The sequence below is a fragment of the Equus caballus genome, chromosome 18 (assembly GCF_041296265.1).
Source record: "Equus caballus isolate H_3958 breed thoroughbred chromosome 18, TB-T2T, whole genome shotgun sequence".
Classification (NCBI taxonomy): Eukaryota; Metazoa; Chordata; class Mammalia; order Perissodactyla; family Equidae; genus Equus; species Equus caballus.
In genome coordinates this window covers 24,480,230-24,502,981 of record NC_091701.1, presented here as the reverse complement: position 1 = coordinate 24,502,981, position 22,752 = coordinate 24,480,230, and the positions used below count along the sequence as shown (strand labels likewise).

The 22,752-nt window shown below is 32.8% G+C and overlaps 1 protein-coding gene across 4 annotated transcripts in view; it reads left to right on the top strand.

The window, feature by feature from the left end:
* The window catches only part of LRP1B (LDL receptor related protein 1B), a 1,824,397-nt gene that overhangs the window by 1,582,047 nt on the left and 219,598 nt on the right, over window positions 1–22,752 (top strand). For all 4 annotated transcript variants that reach the window (XM_070241833.1, XM_023622537.2, XM_023622536.2 and 1 more), the window contains 3 exons: window positions 4,962–5,084; window positions 7,134–7,315; window positions 16,777–16,976. In XM_070241833.1, the coding sequence (XP_070097934.1) occupies window positions 4,962–5,084; window positions 7,134–7,315; window positions 16,777–16,976 (505 nt within the window). The remainder of the gene's footprint in view (window positions 1–4,961; window positions 5,085–7,133; window positions 7,316–16,776; window positions 16,977–22,752) is intronic.

The following is a 22,752-nucleotide window of genomic DNA, read 5'->3' as shown; positions in this document are numbered from 1 at the left end:
AACAAATGTGCCAAAAATGGCGATATTTCTTGTTTCCATAGCATGTTTATACCAGTGTTAGCCATAGATGAAGAAGGCCATTCATGCGGTGATTTTCAGCACCGTAAAGAATACTTACTTAACTAAAATTATGTTTGCCACCTACTGATGGATTTCTCCACTGCTAGTATGAGTTTCATTCATTTTGCTTAAGGATTTACTCTAAAGTGCAAATGTTCATTAGCAAATGTGATATTGACTCTTCCTGACAGAGTTTGATTTTCCAGCTTTTTTCTAAGTCATAGATCGAAAATGAAAATTTCACATTAAAATCCAGATTTCTGGCTACTCATGAAAACATAGGAAGGTGTAGCACTGCTGGGCTCACATCCCTGAATAGCCACAATCCAAGCTGTGTAGCAGCTGCCATTTTGACATAAAGCCCACGCCTTGCAATTCACTGGAGTCCTCGAACTTTCCGTGTGCTTACCACTTGCATACCTGCCGTATTTGTGAATGTCTGTGAGGTTTACAGTCTTACCTTTCACTTTGGAGTGTGCCACAACATTTGCTGTATCCTACTGCCTTTCTCTCTAATTCTGGAACTTAGGAGATGGGTTAAATGTAAGATATTTTCATGTTATTTATAAAAACGCAACAGAAATCTATTTAAAGTATAAGAATTAGACAACTATCTCTTTAAGAGGTGAATAATATAAGAGAAGTATCGTTAGGGAGAAAGTTTAAAATATACATACCTGCTTTAAAATGGAAAATTTTTTGCTTCCAAAATGGTTTTCTACATTATTTAACTTAATTTAATTCTTTTTTTTTGTGCAGTTAAATTTTAAGCTTGTATCAAACTTACAAAATATTGAAAATGATCTCCTGGGGCTGGCCTGGTGGTGTAGTGATTAAGTTTGCGCACTCCACTTTGGCAGACCAAGGTTCATGGGTTTGGATCCTGAGTGTGGACCTACACACCACTCATCAAGCCATGCTGTGGTGGCATCCCACACACAAAATAGAGGAAATATTGGCACAGACGTTAGCTTAGGGACAATCTTCCTCAAGCAAAAAAAAGTAGGAAGATGGGCAACAGATGTTGGCTCAGGGCCAATCTTCCTCACCCCAAAAAACCCAAAAAAAGAAAAAAGAAAAAAATAAAATGATCTTTCTCTTGAGTATTTCTCCACATCCTCTCTAAGCCTCTCTATACCCTCAAAGTTAGGTGCACTGGCTGCTGATTTCCTTCTATGGTCTCTGGAACAGGGACACGATTATTTTCTCTCTACTAGGTTTCGTCTTTTAACATTTCTTCCTTTTAGACTGTGCTATCTTAAAGAGAGAAAGTTCTCTCTTTAGACTACCCTATTTATAAGCTCAGCTAAACCACAAATTTAACTCAGGCAGCAACAATATTTATTGACTTCATGAAAGAACTACAACAGAGCTTCAATGATAGCTTCTTGCTTTATTTCCAACTCCGTGCCTCAGGATATTTTTGCTGATATTCCTTTTGTTGCTTTTCATGACTAATATGCTATCAGAGATTGTTCTTAATGGAACAAAATGGGTTTTTGCTCTATACATCATTTAAGTCTATACCTAAACACTTTAATGCACACTTTCAGATAGCACTTTTTTTCCTGGTGGTATCATTTTAGACTATTGCCAATCACTAGTATCTAAATGGGGGTAAATGTCAGGCAATTTCTTAGTGTAGTATTTATGGAAATGAAGAGGGAGTGAGGAAGATGAGAAAGCTCATGAGAACTCTGAACACTTGTGTCTTTGGAGAGTGTTTGTTAATGGTGACCACTGAATAAGGAAATTGAGACCCAAAAAACTGAAGACAAGCCTTACATCTGGTTTTCCCTGTGGTCTGCTAAGAATGTATCATTTCTCTCAAGAATATTTTCAGCCACAATTTCATCATAGTGTTATAGAAATTTTCAACGAGTTCTATGCAGTAGAAACCTTTTTTCTCCCTCAGAGATTTTGTGTCCATATGCAAAATAAAGTAGAAAATGGAAGTAATTATCTATCCATATTCTCTGTCAGTCAAAATAAATGAAAAGACAACATCTTTGCCTTAATTATTTGGGAATTTTGTGTGTAGGTGATTAGGAAGAACAATTTACCCTAATATCTTGAGTTTTATTACATTTGTTGTAGTCAGTAATAATCTCCTGAAGCTTTATAGCATAAAATTATAACAACTGGTATAATTTTTTTACCCTATATATTTTAAAACATAGTTGTAACTATGGCAGCTATAACATAAATTCATACACTACTTTTAGAAACTGCACTTTAATAATATGGATTTTAGAAATTAAAATTAATCAAGTAGCTTCCCAATATGTTATCCAATTCAATTCTAACAGTGCCTTTTATTCCAGTAAAATTGTATAGAGAAAGAAAACACAGTTTCCTAAATTAGTCATCTTGAACCAAAGGGTGCAAATCTTCAGCTATAGAAATGAAAGAAGCAAATAGGATTTTGATGAAACCGATTTTCAGCTCTGAAACCACTGGGATGACTCTAGTTTTTAGACAGTATTTTGACCATGTCCTTGGCTGTTTTAATGTTCCTTTTGTATGATTCTGCAAAGAGGGAATTGCACTGTTTTCTGTGGGGATTAAGGGAAAAGCTGTAGAAAAATGACCAGCTTGGCTTGATAGATATGTCAGAATTCAGGACTTCAATTCCTCTGCATTCACAGCTTTAATTTATTGTGGTTGACTTGCTAAATTTGGCATTGGATTTTCATTATCTAAATTGATTATTGTAAAGAAAGGAATAGGATAATTCTTCCATGACAGGGGATTGTGGGTAAATCTTTGCCAAAGTAAGAGACAAATTTCTCTCTACCTTTCCCCTATAAAGCTCTAATTTATCCATTTGAATTGCCAGGCTGTCACAGAATCCTAACTCATTTGCCTTATTCCTCTGATGAAAAAAGCATTTGAACAGAAAGGATGTTGTCAGCTACTATTGAAATGAATTTATTAAACCCTCTACAGAACTTGAAATATATTCAGTTTATATTTTAGAACCTTCATTTTACATAGACAACTTCCTAGATATGTATGCTTAAGTGCATTTGGTTTGAGTCCTCCAGTTTTTAGCATATGAATAAATATTTAATGAATCTTTTGAATCAGCGACTGAATTTTAGTTGGGTTTTTCTAGCATTTATAGTCATTATTCTTGATTAGTAATGTTGTCAGTAGGAAGTATACTTGCATTTATTCATCTAGAGGGAGTGAGGAATTTACACCGAATCATGTTTACTCCTTGTATCTCTTGTTAATGACCAACGGCATGCAATTCTGTAGAATTGGGCTATTTCAAGTTAACTTTGTAATTAGAAGCTGAAGAAAAAGAGATTGGCCATGTTAAACCAAATAAAAGCATAAGAACCTATGATTTTAACACCATCCCCGCTAGAATTTAGCACTGCTGAGAGAAGAAAAAAGTCAATATTTGCTAGAACCCTTTCTGAGTTGATTCTATACATAGGCCATCCTTAGTCCTAGGGATTGTTAGAAAGAAATAAAATCTGAAGAGTAATGATTTAGTCTTGGCCTGAGTCTTATAAAGAACTATATAAATCTAATGCAGTATTATTATTATCAAATTCCAAATTTTGAAAATAGATATTGTCACTGAAATCAGATGTGGGAATTACCATGCTTCCTCTCCCTCCTTCCCCAAAATAACCAAAGCAAACAAAAAAACCTATCTCACTGAAGATGCTAATTCTTATCTAGAGGGGTGCAGCTACTCATAAATGATCCCTAAAACAATCTGAGACTTAACTACAACTTTGGGATGAATATTGATGTAAAAAAGCTTACATCAGATATAAAGACATGGCACAGATATCTTAGGATTTGCCAAGTGTCTATTATTTTTTAATCCATAAGCATTTATATATTAATAAACTATTCAAACCTTAAAATGAGTCAACACAATTGAAATCCTGATCCAAGTATTTTTAGTCCATTGGGGTAGTGAATCTATGGGCCCTGATAATAGGTCAGACTTAAACTAATCCCTAAGCAATCATTTAAACAATTCAACAACTGAGAAGATTCCCGCATCCTGATGTACAATCCTCAAATCAAATGAGACGGCGGAAATGCCAAACCCACGAGCTGTAGCATCTAGACACCCATCAGCCGAATTCGTGTTCAGTTTTGTTACCTGCTAAAAAATGCATAATGGTGAGTCTGAAGGGAAGCATTTCCTCACATCTCCACCTCGTGGAATACAAAGATGTTGACCACCCTGTTCCTCTTTGGTCAAAAACTCATGTAAGGTTATAACTTTTAACTTCTAATATGGCACTGTGTTGCCTACGGGACCACTTGAAGCATGAAAAAAAAAAAAAGAAGCAGCTCATTTATGTTGTTCAGACAAAAGCTTTTGTGGAAAGTAAAATTTCTAAAGCTTGTTTTCTGACTTTTATCAGATGGCTATCTAGGGCTCATCTTAAATCTTCTGGGATCTTCTATCTTTCTAATTTAGACGTATGCTCTTCTCTGGCTACTCTACAGAACAAATAATAATGGTATTGAACTTATATTTAATATTAACCAAAAGTGAAAGCCTTTCACTTTATTTCCTTAAAAGCATGTTTCTTTGTTTTTCTTTTACATTACTGGCTATTTGGTTTTGTTTTGTTTTGTTTCTACATTGCTGGCTTTTTACTGAAACCATTATCTAGAAATATTCCAAAAATTTTGTGGCCTACTTGGAAAATATTTTCAAACAAATTATGCAACATCTTAAGTGTATGGCGTAGGGGAAATATAAACATACAATACTTTTAAAAAGAATTGGTGACAAATGCTACCGTAATCACTGTCGCTGTTTAGATTCAAAAGGAGATACTGATTCTTATAAACTCTTAAAACATTTAAAAATAACCTATTAACTATTATTCAAACATATTCTTTTTTATTTTTAGGGATTAAACAACGTTATTGCTATAGACTTTGATTACAGAGAAGAGTTCATCTATTGGATTGATTCTAGCCGACCAAATGGCAGCCGCATAAATAGAATGTGTTTAAATGGAAGTGATATTAAGGTACCTAGATCTTACAATGACGGGATTCTTAAACATTTTATTGGTACGGTTGAATTGAGTAGAAAATGTTTTGGATGGTAATGATATGACCCATAGACTGTATTAGGTTGGTTTGAATTTCACATTATGGTGTTAATATGTACTTTAAAGATGAAATATCAGGCTTTTTTATACCTATGTTTCATTATAACACTATTACTTGCAATAAGATAAAAATCAAACTGAGTAAATAAAATTTGGGACTTTATTCACAACCCTAGAAAATGTGATGGATGCTTTCAGCTTGAATGATTAGTACCTGAGATTCAATTGTGCTGCTTTATATAAAAGGAAAAGTTGTCTGAGAATTTGTAATTGAATAAATTAATTATTGGATTGTAGATAGAAATTATAGCACTATTAAAATTAACCTACTGAAGATAGAAATAATTGAATACATTTGTGTAAAATCATGAATGTTCTGATTAGAAAGTATCATAATTACATACATGTCACATTCTAGATATGAGGCACTATTTCTATGTTATCTTGAATTTTAAAATAAAATTATTTGCATTTTATAAATGCAGTAAAATCTATTATAAAGAAGTTTAAATTTAAGTAGATAGAATCCATCAACTACTTTAACTTTTTTGTATTTATCTATAATATCATACAGAAAGTTTTGGTGAGAATAAGCAATTTTGAAAATGTAAGTGGCATCTTGAAATGTGTATATAAAATGCCAAAACAACCAGTAGGTTGGATTCAAGTGACTCAGAATAACTGTATTTAATGATGATCTGTATAATTAAATATACAGAACAAGGAGCAGATGATTTTTTCTTTTATATTTCTATTCTTTGACAATTTATGTAAAAACTATGAAAGTTACTTTAATCAAACATGAGTATATTTTTTTACAAAACATTTAAAATTTTTGGTCACCTTTATATTTTTTCAAGATGCTTGAATAATTTTTAAAATATATTTAATATTTTAAATATATTTGAATGTAATATTTTAAATATTTCTTCTGCCTTGCCATTACTATCCCATTTCTGCCTTAAATAATGTCATAACATAGGGTCACAAAATGCATCTTTCTTCCCTTGGGACTACTAATTCACTGATTTTCATTTAAATTGTCAGTCATTCCAGTTTTCCAAATTTGGAATTTAGTGGAAAGAAGAAAAGATGCTTTGCAATTCAGTGCAGTAGATTGATGTCATTAATGGCTGCAAATGTTAGTTACTTTTGTTTGCATCTTTACTGTTGATGGCATTAGGGAAAGGATAACTATCAAATTTCATTACTGTTTTGTTGTTTCTAACTGTATAACTATTGGCTTCTATATGGCCCTAAAGTTCAATTGCTTCTTTCACATAGTCCTCAAAGCACTGTGAACTCAGAAATAGCAGCCATAGAGATCAAGAAACTTTGGTTATTTCATATGCATCATATTTGTAAGGACAAAGGCTATATCCTTGTTATATCTGATAGTCACAAGGGTTAGATTTGAGCACAGCAGTTGTATGAGTATAGTTTTACCCCACTTTGGTTAGCTTAAAATACTTAGTGCATGTTCTCACTTGTGCTTTTTTCTCTCATTGAAGTAGATAATTTAGGTAGGGCAAGAGCAATTAAGGGAGTGATGAATGCTCTTGGTATTTCCCCCAGAACCTGTTAAAGATAAATACCAATAACTCTATGTGTGTATGTGTGTGTGTGTGTGTGTGTGATAGAATTTTTGCCCCAAATTTTAAGAGGACAGGTAAACTATAATGAAAATGTGATCAACAACTGTGCAGCCATGCAACAGCTTTTTATTTTGGTGTTTCTTTCTTAAACTCATTTGTAATTACTAGGGGCCTAATTACATATTAGGTAATTTCTCACAGACAAGTGAGTAATTTTTTTAGAGTAAATTGTTCTCTGTTTTATGCTTATCTAAATTCCATTACTAATGTTTAAATAGAATTCTATATCTCTGTAAAAATTAAGAAACAATTGCTCAGTTCTTACTCTAGTCATCTACATTGTTAACTTGTTAAATTCTTATTTTGTTAGGTAGTACATAACACAGCCGTCCCCAATGCACTTGCTGTCGACTGGATTGGAAAAAACCTCTATTGGTCTGACACAGAAAAAAGGATTATTGAAGTATCCAAACTCAGTGGCTTATACCCTACTATACTTGTTAGCAAAAGGCTGAAGTTCCCCAGGGACCTGTCTTTAGATCCTCGTGCTGGGTTTGTAACACACATTGAAAATCTTAAATTAAAGATTAAGACTGTGGATTACATTCAATGTGGTAAATCCTGTCCTGTAGGTTTTAACATGGAAACCAACGTAAAGTGTAAATGAGCAGAAATTCTTATTGAGAAACCAAAAATAGAAATGTGACTGTTACAGTGGAAGAAAAAAAATTAAAATGATGGAGTTTTACAGCAAGGATTTTTTAGTTTTAAATGCAACTCTTTTTCTAACTAATCAATAAATGTATGTGGAAATGAATAGAACATACAGATTTTTCCAATTTTAATGCCTTTAACTCTGGGAGGAAAGGCAGAAGAACAAACTCTCAGATCATGTTTTGCAGTATTTGTGGTCATCACAAATATGGATGATATAATTTCTGCCTCACTTTAGAGCAGGAGACTTAAGTAGTAGCCATGAATAATAAATAACAAGGTGTATTATCCATGCATTCTACAGAAAAGGTACAGTGGGAATATTGGGAGAGATTCATAAGGGAGCTGTGTTTCATTTGCATTTCATTGTGAGGATGGAGAACAAGTCACTGTAAGGATCAAGGACAGCAGGCTGGAGATTTCAGTTGAGGAATAAACACACATTAGGGGGTCAAAGCTATCTGGTGTATGTTTGCTAAAGTTCTTTACATTATGACCACTATTATTTACTTTCAATTATGTTGTTTTGGTAGGTAGAGAAGACAATGCTTTTCCTTTTTTTTTTTTTGTACTATAATTTAGTGTGATTACGTACTCTAAAATGATCTCTGTAGAAGTTCAACCTACCCAACACACGTGTTATAAGAAATTGAGAGAAAATTTGATTTTGTAAAATACAACACATTCACAGTAGCAAGTATTATGATAACTGTAGAGCTCTAACTTTTCTTATGTCTAAATTAATTTCACGTAATATGTTTCACCACATTACTGGTTTTATCCTATCACATGCAACAATTAGATTTTGCTTCTTCAGAATATATTGTATCTCTGTTTTTTGATCCCTTATGTTTATAGTTGGCAAAGTGATCATGTCATAGCTTATTTTGTAGCTTAATTTTAAACATTAATTTGGGTAAAAGAAGTATCTAGTATGACAAGGCTTGTACTATAAATGCTGTCCTGTTTCAAGGTAATGTGCAAATTTTAACTTTTTGCTATATAATTGTGTAACAATTTTGTTACCATTTAAAATATTTTCTTTACTATAGCACAGATGTTTCAAAAGAGTGTCAATTCTATTTTAACTGAAACAGAGTCACATGAGAGCCTGTTTCTACACCTGTTTCAAGAAATAACAGCCAGATGTACTAAATTTGGCTATCACTGTCATTCGTTCATAAGAATGTGAATATTTTAATTCCTTTGGTATATTATCAGAAGATATTTATTTTAATGTGTCCAAACCATTGTCCTTTTCTTCAAAATCAATAAGCCTGGCTTGGCTTCTCATTTCCTACTATTCAAAATGCTTCATTTTCTAAGAGAAAGAAATACCGCCCTTTGACAATAACAGTCTTGTGGAATTTCCTAGTTGTAAAGCAAAAACCATATCCTAGCCCAGTGAACACAGCTGAATCTAGCTTGAAGTTTTATTTCTCCCAGGTTACAGTTATTACCCCGTGAACTGAAAGCAACCTTAAGTTATCATCAACATAAACCTATCCATCAAAAGTGTCAATTAAACCAGCGAAGTGTTAAATTATTGTGGATGTTGTGAAAGACTCTCTTGATTTCATTTTTGGATAACATTTGAATTATGATATTGATATGCCATATTATAACCAAAGAAACAGATAAAAATTGGATCTTTTTATGAAACAATTAAAGCCACCTAACAGATAAACAGATTCTAACAGATAAAATTTAATGACACCTTTTGGTTCATGCTGTTTTCCTGGTTCCCCAGGGTGAGACAATAGGGCAACCTGGATTTTAACTTTTATGAGAAGAGCTTCAGGGTGAAAATGCCATAACTGTCTCAAATATTGTGCAATCCTGCTTCAAAAATGGCAGCTTAAATTGTAAGATTATTTAATGTAAATGCAATTGAATTTTTCTCTATCAGATTACCATTGTGATTTGCATATGTTTTGAATATGCCAATACTACTTACCCCTGTTTTCTTAAAACGTGTGATTTCTGTCCTGAAATTTAGCGAGGGATAGGGCAAGGATTCGTTTAATGTAGGATAAAGATCATTGGATCATTTAATGTAATGAAGCAGCTAAACATTTACGAGGTAGCTTGGGGATCCTTTCTGTATTTTTTCTAATGGTATGCAAGTTGTCACAGTATCAATTTGGAGATGGTGGTTAGTAAGAATGGCAAAGAAGATACAAGTACACAGATATCTTCCTGGTTATTACATTTAAGTTCAGCTAAAATCTAATTATCTTAATCATTCCGTTATCTGGTTTAGTTTGGGAATTGTTCTAATTTATCATAAATTTGGGGTAATTAATATAATTTACATTTGATATTTATAAAAGCTGTCATTTATGCAGAAGGTATACGGATATAGATATATAAATTTTAAAATAGAATAGAAAATATAATTAATGTTAAAACTGTGATAGGCATAATTTCATCTTTTTGGTGATTAAGACATCACTTCAAGTTATCATAATAACAGAATGCCATTATGATATGATAAAGTCAAAGTTTGGATGTGACTAGTTAACAGAAAGTAAATTCATCTCATCATTCATTTATTCAACTCATATTTCTTTAGCATTTAGTGTATATCTGGCACTGTTCTAGACAGAAGTATAAAAATAAAAAGCACAATCCCTGCTCCACGTTTTTCAGTCCAGTGTGTAGGCAGATGAGTAAATAACTACAGTGCAGTGCAATAACTCATAAAGGAGGAAAACAGAAAATATTTCTCTCTCAACTGGGGTCAGTAAAAGCTTCCTGGCCAAGACTGGTTCAGTAGGAATTACTCCAGGTAATGTGGAGCACTTCAGAGCAGGAGGTATTTCAGGCAAAAAGAACAAACTCTGGGAAAAATCAAGACATATAGAAGAGCAGGGCACATCCCAGGAATTGTAAAGAACTCATATGATGAGAACAAATTATTAATAAATAATTGTGAAACTTTGATACCAGTTTACTCTACAAAGTAGAAAAGAGCTAAGAATAAATCAAAAAACCAACGCAACAACAACAAGATAAATCTTATGAGGCTTCTGGTTTGGGCAAATAGGTAAGTAGAGGAATGATTTCTCCAGAACATGAGGAATAGAGGAAAAGGGGCAGAGATGAGAAAGGGAAGTGAATAGTTTATAGAGCTATTGGGATTGAGAGTTCTCATATCATAATAATGATACTAAAGATAAGTATGACTTCCTTAGCATTATAGGAATTAGAAAACTATCTCTGACTTTTATGACTTTAGATGCTCATACTGTTACTCAGAGTCTCTGAGAAAGATAAGGTTATTGTTATTATTATCCTTATAGTACAGGTAAGAACTTTCAGCCTCAAAATGGCTGACTTTCTCAAGATCATTTAGGTAATAAGGTATTAAACTGAGAATTTAACCCAGTTTTCAAGCTTTGGTTCCATATTTTTTCTTTTACATTACATTGGAATTTCTAGTGATAAAATAATCTTGAATCGTGAGCATGTTTTTTAAGAGCCATCCAAACAAAGCATAAGGAAAAAAACTGTACTTTGCTCCATTTTGACAATTAGCCCTTATACAAAATTTTAAATCAGTATAGACGCCATGAGTTTTTTTGGAAATAAAGAAAACTGTTAATCTTTATAAGCATGTCTTATTTTAAAAGAATATTTTCACTTATTTTCCATTTCTGATAGTCTATTAGCAATACCATGAGAAAATAATACTAGGTGCTATTTTGAATTTGAAATATATTTTAATGAAAATATATTGAAGGACACTTTATATACTTAGTATCTGTATCCATTAGTGCCAACGTGGATAACAGAAGTGCAAATAAATTTGAAAAAGGCACATTTTAAGCTTCTGTATTTTGGCTTATGCTATTCTTTCTTCCTAGAAGGCCCTTCTGCTTTTTCTCCAGATGGAATAACTTCCCTTTTTTCCAACAACAGCAGAAAACATTACTTCCTCTGTGAAACATTCCCCAATTGTGCCTAAGTAGCCATCACATATTGAACATATAATATTATATGACTGTTATTGGTGTAAATATCTGTCTCTCTATCTAGAAAGTGTATTCCTTTAGCATAAGGGCAATATTAATCATTGTTGCCTGAAACAGAAACTGTTAAATTCACAATTGAAAGAAATAGTAAATGGCAATTGTATGTACATAGCACATAGTGTTATAAGTACAGAGACTTTGTACCTGCATCTATGCACAAACCAATGCATTGGTATGTAAATAACCTCTGTGTTTCAAAGAGAAGAGTCATAAGGGAACTGTTGCTGTGAGAGAATGAAAGGCATAACAGGAATGAAAATTCGGTTTTTTATTTCTGTGGGGAAATAGAGAAATATTTAATAACTAAACAGTCACATAAAAAAACCTTTCCCCTACTAAATTTTAAACCTATATTCCCATATTTAGGTGAAAACACGCAAGAAATGAATATAAAGAATTAATTTTTATAATTCAAAATCAGAAATAATTGCAGCTGGAAGAAACTTCTCTAAATTTATTCCCTAAATTCAGAAAAAAAATAGTAAGAAATATGATGTATCATATTCAACTATGAAAGACGTCCTCAGGAATTGCAGAAGCCTGTTGTTATGGTTACAAGCAGACATTCTTTTTTGTGTTTACACATAGATGTCATTTGGGACCGAGATTTTTCGTATGTGATCTTAGGTAAAGATTACATATTATATGGGTAAAATTTAAACTCTCATTTTGACATTTTCTCTGAAGTTTTCATTTTTCACCTCTAATTATTTATAACAAATTTTGTACTTAGGTAATTTTTGAGAGGTTACATTTCAGATGTTAAAATTACCAGAATGTCTGGTACAGACTTATCGAGAAACTTTAAAAAAAAGGTATAGTAATGGGGCTTAAGTTTGGAAAAGAAAATGAAATTTAGCCATCAGAAGTTAGCTACCCATAAGGAGAGAGACAATAATTCCTGCATTTATGAAGACTCATTTATACCAGAGTACAGTTAAACTATACTTCCTTCAATGCGGCAGAATATTTTCATAATATTCTTCTGGTTGATGAGTACTTAAATAGGAAAATCATGTAATAACATATATAAAATCCAGGAAAATCATGTAATAACATACATACAATCCAGATGCAATAGATAACCTCTTAGGTGGGCATCACTAAACCAAACATATACATGCATATATTGCACTAGATATACCATACCTAATAACAGCTAATATTTGCTGAACTTGCCACATGCTTATCTATGTTCCAAGTCTATTCCCTATATTCTCTCATTTAATCCTCACAGTGCTCCTATAAGGACAAACTGTTATTATCCTTTTCCAACCTATGAGCAAATCTAGGCTCAAGGAGGCTAATTAAAGCACCCAGGTTCACATGGGAGGACCTGGAATTTAAACCAAAGTCATCTGTTTCTAGGGCTTGTTTGCTTAAGACTCTACATAGTGCTGCTAAGGAAAACAAAAAAAGCTTGTCTATATATCTAGAGACCTGAGTCCTGTTCCAACTGCACCACTCTCGTCATAGACTAGGACAAAGCTCATCATCTTTTATGGTCTCAGTTTATCAGCAAAATGAAGGCCTGAGGCTTCATGACCTTGAAGACCTGTTGCAGCACTAAAATCTTCGATTAAGTTATACTTTGTTCTAAAATCTGGAAGATTGTTATCAAGGAATTTATAAGGTAGTTATGAAGCTAAGATTTATGTTCAAAGAACAGTTAGTGTGAACAAGATTTTTCATGCCTTCTTCCATCTAGGTAAAATTGTCATTCCCTTTTCTGTGCCTCCATGGTAAATAGTTTTATCATAATATGCTTTAATTTTTTGACTTGTTTTACACCCACTTTTATTGTATTTACTAAGAGATCTTTGAAGGCAAAAATCGTATCTGTCTACATCTGTGTTTCCAGTACTAAATGATATCTGATAGATAATATGGACTCAATCAATCAGCATTCAATCCACTTAAGAATGGCTTATGGGGCTTGTCAGAGATGTTCTACCAACCGACTTACTGAGTTAGGTTCTCTGATATGAGACCTGAAAACCTGCATCCTTACCATTTTATGGGTTCCTGTGTGCATGATATGTGTGTTGTTCAATTACACATGCAATAAACAAAAGGAATTTTATAACCAGTAAGGGCTAACATGGTTTCCCAAAGTGTGTTTCCTATGAACTGCTCTAGGAAAAGAAATTGTGTCACCCAAAACTATGTGGGAAAAAAAGGGCTACTTCAGCTCTCTCTTAGAGAATCATTATGTCATGTAGCATATTAAAGGCTCTGAGAAGTCCTACAATGAAAAAGATGATGCTTACTTTATTTAACAAAGTGATTCTCAAGTATATGTAATCTTATAATCTACCTTGAGAAATGTGAACTAACACCAATCAGGGAAGAACTTGTGGAGAACAGAGGGGACAATGAGAATTATGTCTGAATGAAAATATCTATATAATTGAAGAGGTAGGAGCAAGACAAATGAAATAATGAAACTACAGAAGTGAAAATGTGTGACAAAAATACTCCAACTAGAGCTGATTTCACACATTTCAATAGTGAGGAGAAGTTTGGAGAAGTATATTTGTGCCCCAAAATGGAGATCTTGAGTGGCGGGAAGGGAATTTCAGGCCTGGAACACTTACTGAACTTACTGAGAGTGATGTGCCAGATGTTGGACTCCAGGTTCATGCTCTTACTCTTGATAGCTTGGTTTAAGGTAGTGATAAGATTAGCCAAATATATTTTATTATTATTATTTTTTTAAGGAAGATTAGCCCTGAGCTAACATCTGCTGCCAATCCTCCTCTTTTTGTTGAGGAAAACTGGCCCTGAGCTAACATCCGTGCCATCTTCCTCTACTTTTTATATGTGGGACGCCTACCACAGCATGGCTTGACAAACTGTATGTAGGTCCACACCCAGGATCCAAACTGGCAAACCCCAGTCCTCCAAAGCGGAGCATGCAAACTTAACTGCTGTGCTACCGGGCCAGCCCAAGAATAGCCAAATATAAAATGCAGAATACAAATAAAAATTTAGAATTGCTATTATATAAAGGCCAGACCATTTTAAATTCATAATTTACTTAGTGACTTCAAAAACATTATTCACATCCAATAATTTGCAATACTTTGTGGATAGCATTTAATGGAGAAAACTCTTTTTCACTTTTGGGATATTTTAATAGCAAGTGTAAGCACATAGGGTAAATAGCTAAATGAAAATATGAAGACTGACACTAATTAAACCCAAATTGAGTATGTTCTTTTTAATGTTACTGAAGTTATTTAAATACTTCTTTTAAATTTTTATTCGCTTATATTCAATTCTTAAAAACATAATACGGTTGTATTAACCCCACATAAATATGGTCATATCTAACATGTGTAGGAGAAGCTGACACAATCATGATTTTTTTAGGGAAAAAAATTGTTATGTTGGCGTTCCCAAGATTGAGAGGTCAATAAGGCAAAATAAACTATCTTTGCATTTTTACTTCTTTCCGACTCAGTTTCTTCCCTTTTATCTGTACTGCCATTATCTCTCGTATAGACAGCAAAGTGCTCCCTCATAAATTTACTAGAAAGGAGCTGGTTGTGTATTTTTCTATAAGATGTATTTTACTGAAGTATATTTGTCTTCAAAATAAAAATATACTAAAAATAGTTCAAGATTTAAAGAAACAGCTATCTAATCAGTTTCGGAAGGGCTTGCCCTCTATTATTACTTGATGATTTGAGATTTTCAAAATACGTTCAGGATTAACTTCCATCCATGGTAGCATTGGGGAGCAGTTGTAGTAAGTATTGCCCCATGCGAGGTTCACTGTGGTATTTCCAAACTCAAGTTTGCTTTTAAGTCCGGACTCTCAGTGCACTCTTTGAATCTTTGCTCACAAAATTTTATCTTTTGTTTAGTCCTTATCAGAGATATATTTCTCATTTTAGGTGCCACACTTGATTAGGACTCAATGACATTTTGGCTATCAAAGAACTTTTTTATTGTCTTTATAATCTACTATCCCCTGCGTTTATGCATAGCCCCCAAAATGATTGTCAACACAAAAAGGCGTGTTTCTTACAATAATTACTTATGTTAGCCCTGTATTTGATAAATGATTTTTCTTGAAAACTTTTATTTCTTTTATAGTCTGCAGTTAAAATGTCTAAACACAATTATCTCTGTCACAATTTATAAGAAAAAATTTTAAGCAAAACTTTAAATTTAAACTAAATATACCGTTTTTAAATTACGTACAGTAATTTTCATAGCACATTATTTTAACCATACATCTTCCAAATCTGAAGAATTAACTGCTAAGTAATCTATACTTACTAAAAAGAAAAGATGAGGTCTGGGGAAGCTAATTGGGTTAATAAGTTTCAGTTTTATAGTTATAATGTGAAAAGGACATTAAAGATTCTCTAACTCAAAACTTGAATTATATGGATAAGGAAACATATTCAAAAAGATAAAATGACTTTTCCTACTACAAGAAAAAAATAGTTTAATTAAACAGAAGTTCTAAGTTTCTAAATATACATACATTACATATATTTTATGGGGTGCAATATATGTTTAACTCAGTGAGTTTTAGTACCAATATTACTTTTTTCATTTTACTGTTTTTTTCCACTGTGAAATATCCTACTCTATAATTTCAGTGACATAATTTAAATCAGTGCTGTCCAATAGAACCTTCTGTGATGACCGAAGTGCTCTGTATCTACACTATTGGATATGATAGCCACCAGACACATGGTTATTGAGCACTTGAAGTGGGGCTAGTTTTACTGAAGAACAATCCAGTTCATGTAATTATATATGATTTTAATTAATTTAAATTTAAAGAGTCACCATTGGCTAGTGGCTACCACAGTGAACAATGCAGATCCAATCACATATAATGTACTCCTCCACAATTCATTTTGAATTTTCCATAGATAACAAACCAAAAGAAAAAATATATCTACATAGTTTTTTCTTCCAACATTATAGATGCAGTTTGAAAGTTTACATCTGTTAGTTTGGGTATTTATAATTTGTTAACACTTGTAGAAGTATTATATACTATAGATGTGAATTTATGCACTAGAGTTTAAAATTATATGGATGTTTCAAAGCATGCTACATGTTTAATTAAAAAATCATAAGAAACATTTGCATTGAAGTATGCTTCTTGGAAGCTAAAATTCAGAGAGGTATAAGAATTAAGTTCGGAGTAGCTGAGCAAATAAGTGAAATATTATGTGATGTTTTGCTTCCTGAGTGTCTGTAAACAAAATGACTATTGATTTTCTTTCCTAGGTATTTGTATTGGATTGACTGCTGTGAGTATCCTCACATTGGTCGTGTTGGAATGGATGGAACCAATCAGAGTGTTGTCATAGAAACCAGGATTTCTAGACCTATGGCACTGACAATAGATTATGTCAACCGTAGACTCTATTGGGCCGATGAAAATCACATTGAATTTAGCAACATGGATGGATCTCATAGACACAAAGGTTAGTCCAATAACAAAATGATTCAGTATTTTAGCAGGGCATAAATATTTGTTTAGAAAAAACATATATATGTATTCGTTATATATACTTTCTCTCATCAAATACATTTTTTAATTTAAGATTACATTATTATACTCTTCTATGACAATATTGGTAAATAAGAATTAGATATATTTATTCAGAATTTCTATAACCATGCATAAAAATTATGTTTTCTCTAATTGTATTTTTCTAAATAGTTGTTATAGTAAATGGACAAAATTTTTATAACTTAATATATCTGTATATGCTAATTGAATTGAAACAGAAAGATATTTGCTTGTAAGTGTAAGGCACTTATTGCAATCTGATAGAGTTTGCTCTTTTAAAAGTATTAAGTAAAATATAGTTCTTTAGGGACAGCAAAATAATACTATTTAAAAGTTTTCAATTATATTACATACATGATTAAATTTATTGTTATTTAATCAACAATAGCAACAAAAATTAACTTGGAAACAGTTTTCAAATTAGATTATAATTCAGGAAAAAATTTGAATACGAATGAATATAAAATTCTCGAGATACTTTATTTTTCCATACTTTGTAACTGAGTAGATTAAAAAACTCTAAATATAAAACTAATGAATGAAACAATTGGATTTGAGAGAAAGTAACACTAGAAGTACAGATGAAGAAAGAGAAAAATAGCTGAAGATGAGGGAATTAAGAAAAGCAGTGGAGAAGGACGTAATGAAGCATGGGGTATAGATGAAGATGACACAGGTATAACAGAAACTACAAGTGATTCAAATGAACACTCAAAATATTTTAGTTGTAGGTGGCTTTTTAAGGATTAGATTTTTCCCGGAATAAAAAAAGAGAAATGATTTTTTATTGATCTGAAGTGACCTAGCGTCATCTTTGTTATTAGGTGTTTTCATCTTCAAATAGCTCATAAAGTACAGCTTTCACAGAAAGATCCCAAATAAAGCCTACACGTTAGTCTGTTTTAGCTTATCAGATTGCTTTCTTCTCTGCCAGTAAACTGAGAACGTAAACCCAGGGAGGAGGGAAAGAGGAGAACTGGTAAGGAAGGGAGGATTGTTGATAATCTAATTGTCAGGTGAGGCCCTGCAAATGTATCCCAGTGTGGAGTCCTGAGAAAGATGAAGGCACTCAGTAAAAAAATAAATAAATACAAGTGGTAAAAGTCACTGAATCGACACCATTTTATAATTTTGCCTAAGTCCCTCTCAGTTGACATCTAAACAAATATGCCCTTTAAGTAAAAATGTTGACAGAAAGCCTTAAGAGGTGCTTTTTTAAGGATAAGAACATTGAAGTCCAACAACCATAGTTGTATGAGTCACTTATTTAGGTGTTGGCATTTCAATTATAGAGATAAAGAACCTCATCAGGATGCAACTTGAGTGAAGAATTATTTAAAGATAACTTTACGGTTTTAAACAGAGCAAAAGTAATGTTGACAAATCAAAATTACACTTCGCATTCAGCAGTTATATCTCTCCCAAAGAATCAATAATGAAATGTTTTGCAACATTCTTAGATGGTATAATTGAAAGTTTCATTGTAGCAATCAGTATTTTCCCTATGAGACCTGGACATTTTCAGCATCCATATAAAGAGCTAGGTTGTTGTGAATGTATTGCTTTGTGCTCAAATTTCACTGTGTAATAAAATTTAAACGATTTTTGGTTAGATAGGTGAACGTTAAAAATATATTACAGCATCAAATATTTGCCTATTTTCATTTCAGTCTTTGTTTTTGAATAACAAAAATTGAGTTAAAAATATTGTCTATTAGAAACTATTAATTCCATCACCTACTCATTATATTAAAATTATATCAGATATGTGGATGACTAATGCTTTGAATACTTAATACAAAATTAAATGTGTGTAAATGAAGTTCAGATATGTGGATGACTAATGCTTTGAATACTTAATACAAAATTAAATGCGTGTAAATGAAGTGTCTTTCAATCATGGTACTGGTGGACTTTGGGTAGAGTTAAATATATAACAGGGAGAAAGGTACTAAATTTATTAAAGATTAAAATATCTGGCTGAGAGACAATTAGATGTGATGTTATTAACATTTTGAAATCTGATTTTGAAAGTACCTTGAGGCTCAAGGGGGGAGAAAAAGAAAGTGAAAGAGTTACTGCCTTCAGCAATATTTTCTCCTGAAGGCTTTCTCAGAAAGACTAATGAAAAATTCGTTATTTCTTATCAGGCATATGCCAATATCTGAATGCAAGCCAATAATTGCCTGATAGTTACTAACGAGCTACTAATTGTAGACAGCCTGAATTATGCCAACTCCACAGCCAATGAAAAAAGGAGTCATTCATTTGCTATGTTTGTAAAGAAAAATAGCATCTTTTACTTCTTGCGTTTGCCCAATAAAGACATAAATAATGCTGTAGTTTCCTGGTTGTGTATTTGGAGGTGGAAAACAAGACATATATCAATAATAACTTTTGTATTAGTTTGGTCACAGACCTCTTTTTTTCTCTTAATCAGACAAGTATTGTTGTTCTTATTTATTTCGTTTATTAAAACTGAAGCCAGAGTTCATCAAAAGAATGGGATATGCCAGTCATGACAAAGTCATTTGAGAATATGAAGGGTGTATGAGAAATTTCAGAATTATGGTGCTGTTTTGCAAGTCAAATTTTAATAATAGAGAAAAATTAAATCATACATAGGACTTTACAGTTTAGAAAGTTTTTTCCATGCACATGTTCTGATTTAAACCATACAGTAATTCCATAAATGAAGCATTATTTTATTATCATTGTCCAGCCCAAGAACTTCTAAAGGTTCTGAATTATGTGCCCTAAACAATAGATCAGATTGCCTTCCAGGTACATATGACTTGCAATTTCCTTGAGAATTTCCATCTATTTTTTTCTGCTACCTCCTGTACCCCATCACACCTTCCTACAAAGTCCAAATACTACATTGCTAAATTAAAAAAAAAAAAAAATTAGTCAATTTGCTAGCTTAGGAACATTTATGTACAATCTTAGTCACATGAACTTCTCCCTAAAGCCTCTCTCTATCATTCTACTGGCTTTTACTCCAGTAATTATATAATAATATGGTATAATATAATAATAATAACGCCATAGAATATTATGCATACTACTGAATAACTGAGTCAGTTTAAGTCAAACTTTCATTGGTTCATTTTTTTAATTTCTCTGATTTCTTCCCTTTAGATCTGCCCATTTATTCATTCATTCATTTACTCATTCAAAAAACATTTACTGATGTCTCTTTCTGTGCCATGCATTATGCTAGGCCTTGGAGTTACAAAGATGAGTAATTTCCTGTCTTTCAAGCACTTACAGTTTACTGTGGAAAAACTGATGTGCAGGTAAAGGCATAAATTAGATTGGGGTTAGAGGTATATACAAAATACTATGGAAATGCAGGTTAGAGTAGGAAAGCCTTTGCTGAAGTGAGGGGTTCTTTGAGAAGTCTGATGGATGTAGTGTAAGCTCTCCATATGGGGCAATATAGGAATGATTCTTCACATAAAGGGAACAGCATGTGCAAAAATATAATCAAGTCTTGAAACAGCGTGGGGTTCACACAGTTTTCCTATGACTTGAAGTCATATAGGAAGGAGATAATGACACTAGATAAACAAGGGCAAATTGGGGCCAGACTGTGACAGGCATTGTATGCTCAGTAATTTGGAATTTATCCCTTAGGTCGTAGGGAGCCATTGATGGCATTTAGGTGATAGAGTGCTATTATTAGATTTGACAACAGCATGGAAAATGAAAGACCCTGGAAGGGCAACCAATTTAGAGTCTGTTAAAATATTTTAGGAGAAAATGCTTGAAATGATTATAGCTCTGGGAATGGGGATAAAGTGTTACATTCGATAGTTATTTAGCAGAATAAATAGGAGAGATCTGTAAGCTTAAAATAGCAGAAATATTGAGGATCAAGTTACAAATATTAAGTGAATGATTTATATTATTATCCACTTAGGGGAAAACAGCTCACAGTTCTGATGACTTCCTAACTTCACATATATTTGTACATTTTTCAAAGAATTAAAAAATACCAAACTAAGGATAGCATAGAGATTCTTCTTGGAAAGCTTTGTTTTGATGAGAGGTATATTAATTTTAACAAAAGAGTCAACATAAAAGGAATTCTAAGGATGTGACTAAACACTCCCTATTGTTTCTTTCCCTACAACATTTCAGAACACCTGACAATTTACCTGGAAGAAAGATTGCAAATGAGTGAATCTCTCTCTGCCTACTTTCTCTTGAGATATAAAATATGTCCAATGAGAAACTTGGCAATTTCAGAGTGTTCTCTAGGCTGATATGTTCAGTTTTTAAATTTATATGTCTTTATACAAGAACACAGTGATTCTAAATAATAATATCCTTCTTGTAGGTTTGTATATTTGGGACAGATTCCTTACCACTCCCAAGTCACAAGCTTCTCAGAGAATTTTAGGCTTTGATTTTGGATAAGAAGTAAAATGCTGGAATACAGATCTTTAGGTGAAAGAGTCTCCTCAGACTGGAGAAAGCGAACCCTTCTGATTTTAAAAGAGCTTAGGGAACCTAAGGATGAGGGTTAGTTGGGGTGAGATCTACTGCCCCTCAGCTTTCTCACCCTGAAAAGGGTAGATGACTTCCCTCGGTCTCAGTTGCCTCATCTATAAAAATAAGGGTGTTGGAAGAAAAATGACTGAATTCCAGAACTAAAATTCTAAGCCTCCAGTTAGGTGAACCACACAACCCTTTCAGAATCTGTAGCAAATCTCAAAGTTTTGACTTCAGGTTCTTCTCCATTTTAAGCGTGAGAGAGATTGGAAATCTGTAATACACAAATGCTTCCTCACTCAGCCTTGATGAAAATCTCACATTGTCAATTCAATTCTCAGGTCTCCAAGTATTATCGCAAAAGTTATTAACTTCTGTTAAAGTTGAACCCTTGTGAACTGATCAATTCAGTAAGAGAGTTAACACACGTGCTTGAGCATTACATTGTAGTAGACGTTTTGCACATACCATTTCATTTAATTGTTTTTGGCTTTCAATGGAAATTTTCTTAGCCTACTACTGGGGTGCCAAGAACTGGAATCATCCTCTTATAAATTCATAGCTTTATTAGAAGCCTACTGTGTTCAAGAAACTGTGCTTGATGCAATACATGCTCTTTTAGTCAGCCCATCAGTAAACAACTATGCAGTAAGTGCCACTAAAGCCATTTTGCAGCAATAAAATAGGTTTAAAGAGGTTAAGTAATTTGTCCAAAGTCAAATAGGTAGAAACTGAGAAAATCAGAATTTGAATCCTGATGTCTTTCCAAAGCCTGCTTTCTTTCCATTCTCTACACCGCCTCCTTGTTTTTGAACAGATAATTGATAGAAGATTTGTTGCCTGATTGTTATAGGTTCTACTAGCAAGAGTTACTGCATAAATGCACACTTAGACAAATAAAGGTATATTCATATCTAAATTTCTTCAGATTGATTTAAATAGTGGACATAGATAAATCGCAAAAATATGAGAAACAAAAACTTAAACCATCAGAACATAATTACTGTAAAAGAAAGCATCTATCTTGTTAAATGCAAATATGTTTTGTGTTTGTTTGTTTGGGGGAGTGAAGAGAGCAATAATGTTGCTTGAAATGTATAACCTGCGTTAGTGGGACAGTTTGATGTTACAATTTGCTGTTTCCAAACTAACTACATCTCCCGCCTGTGGGGAAACTTTTAAATCTT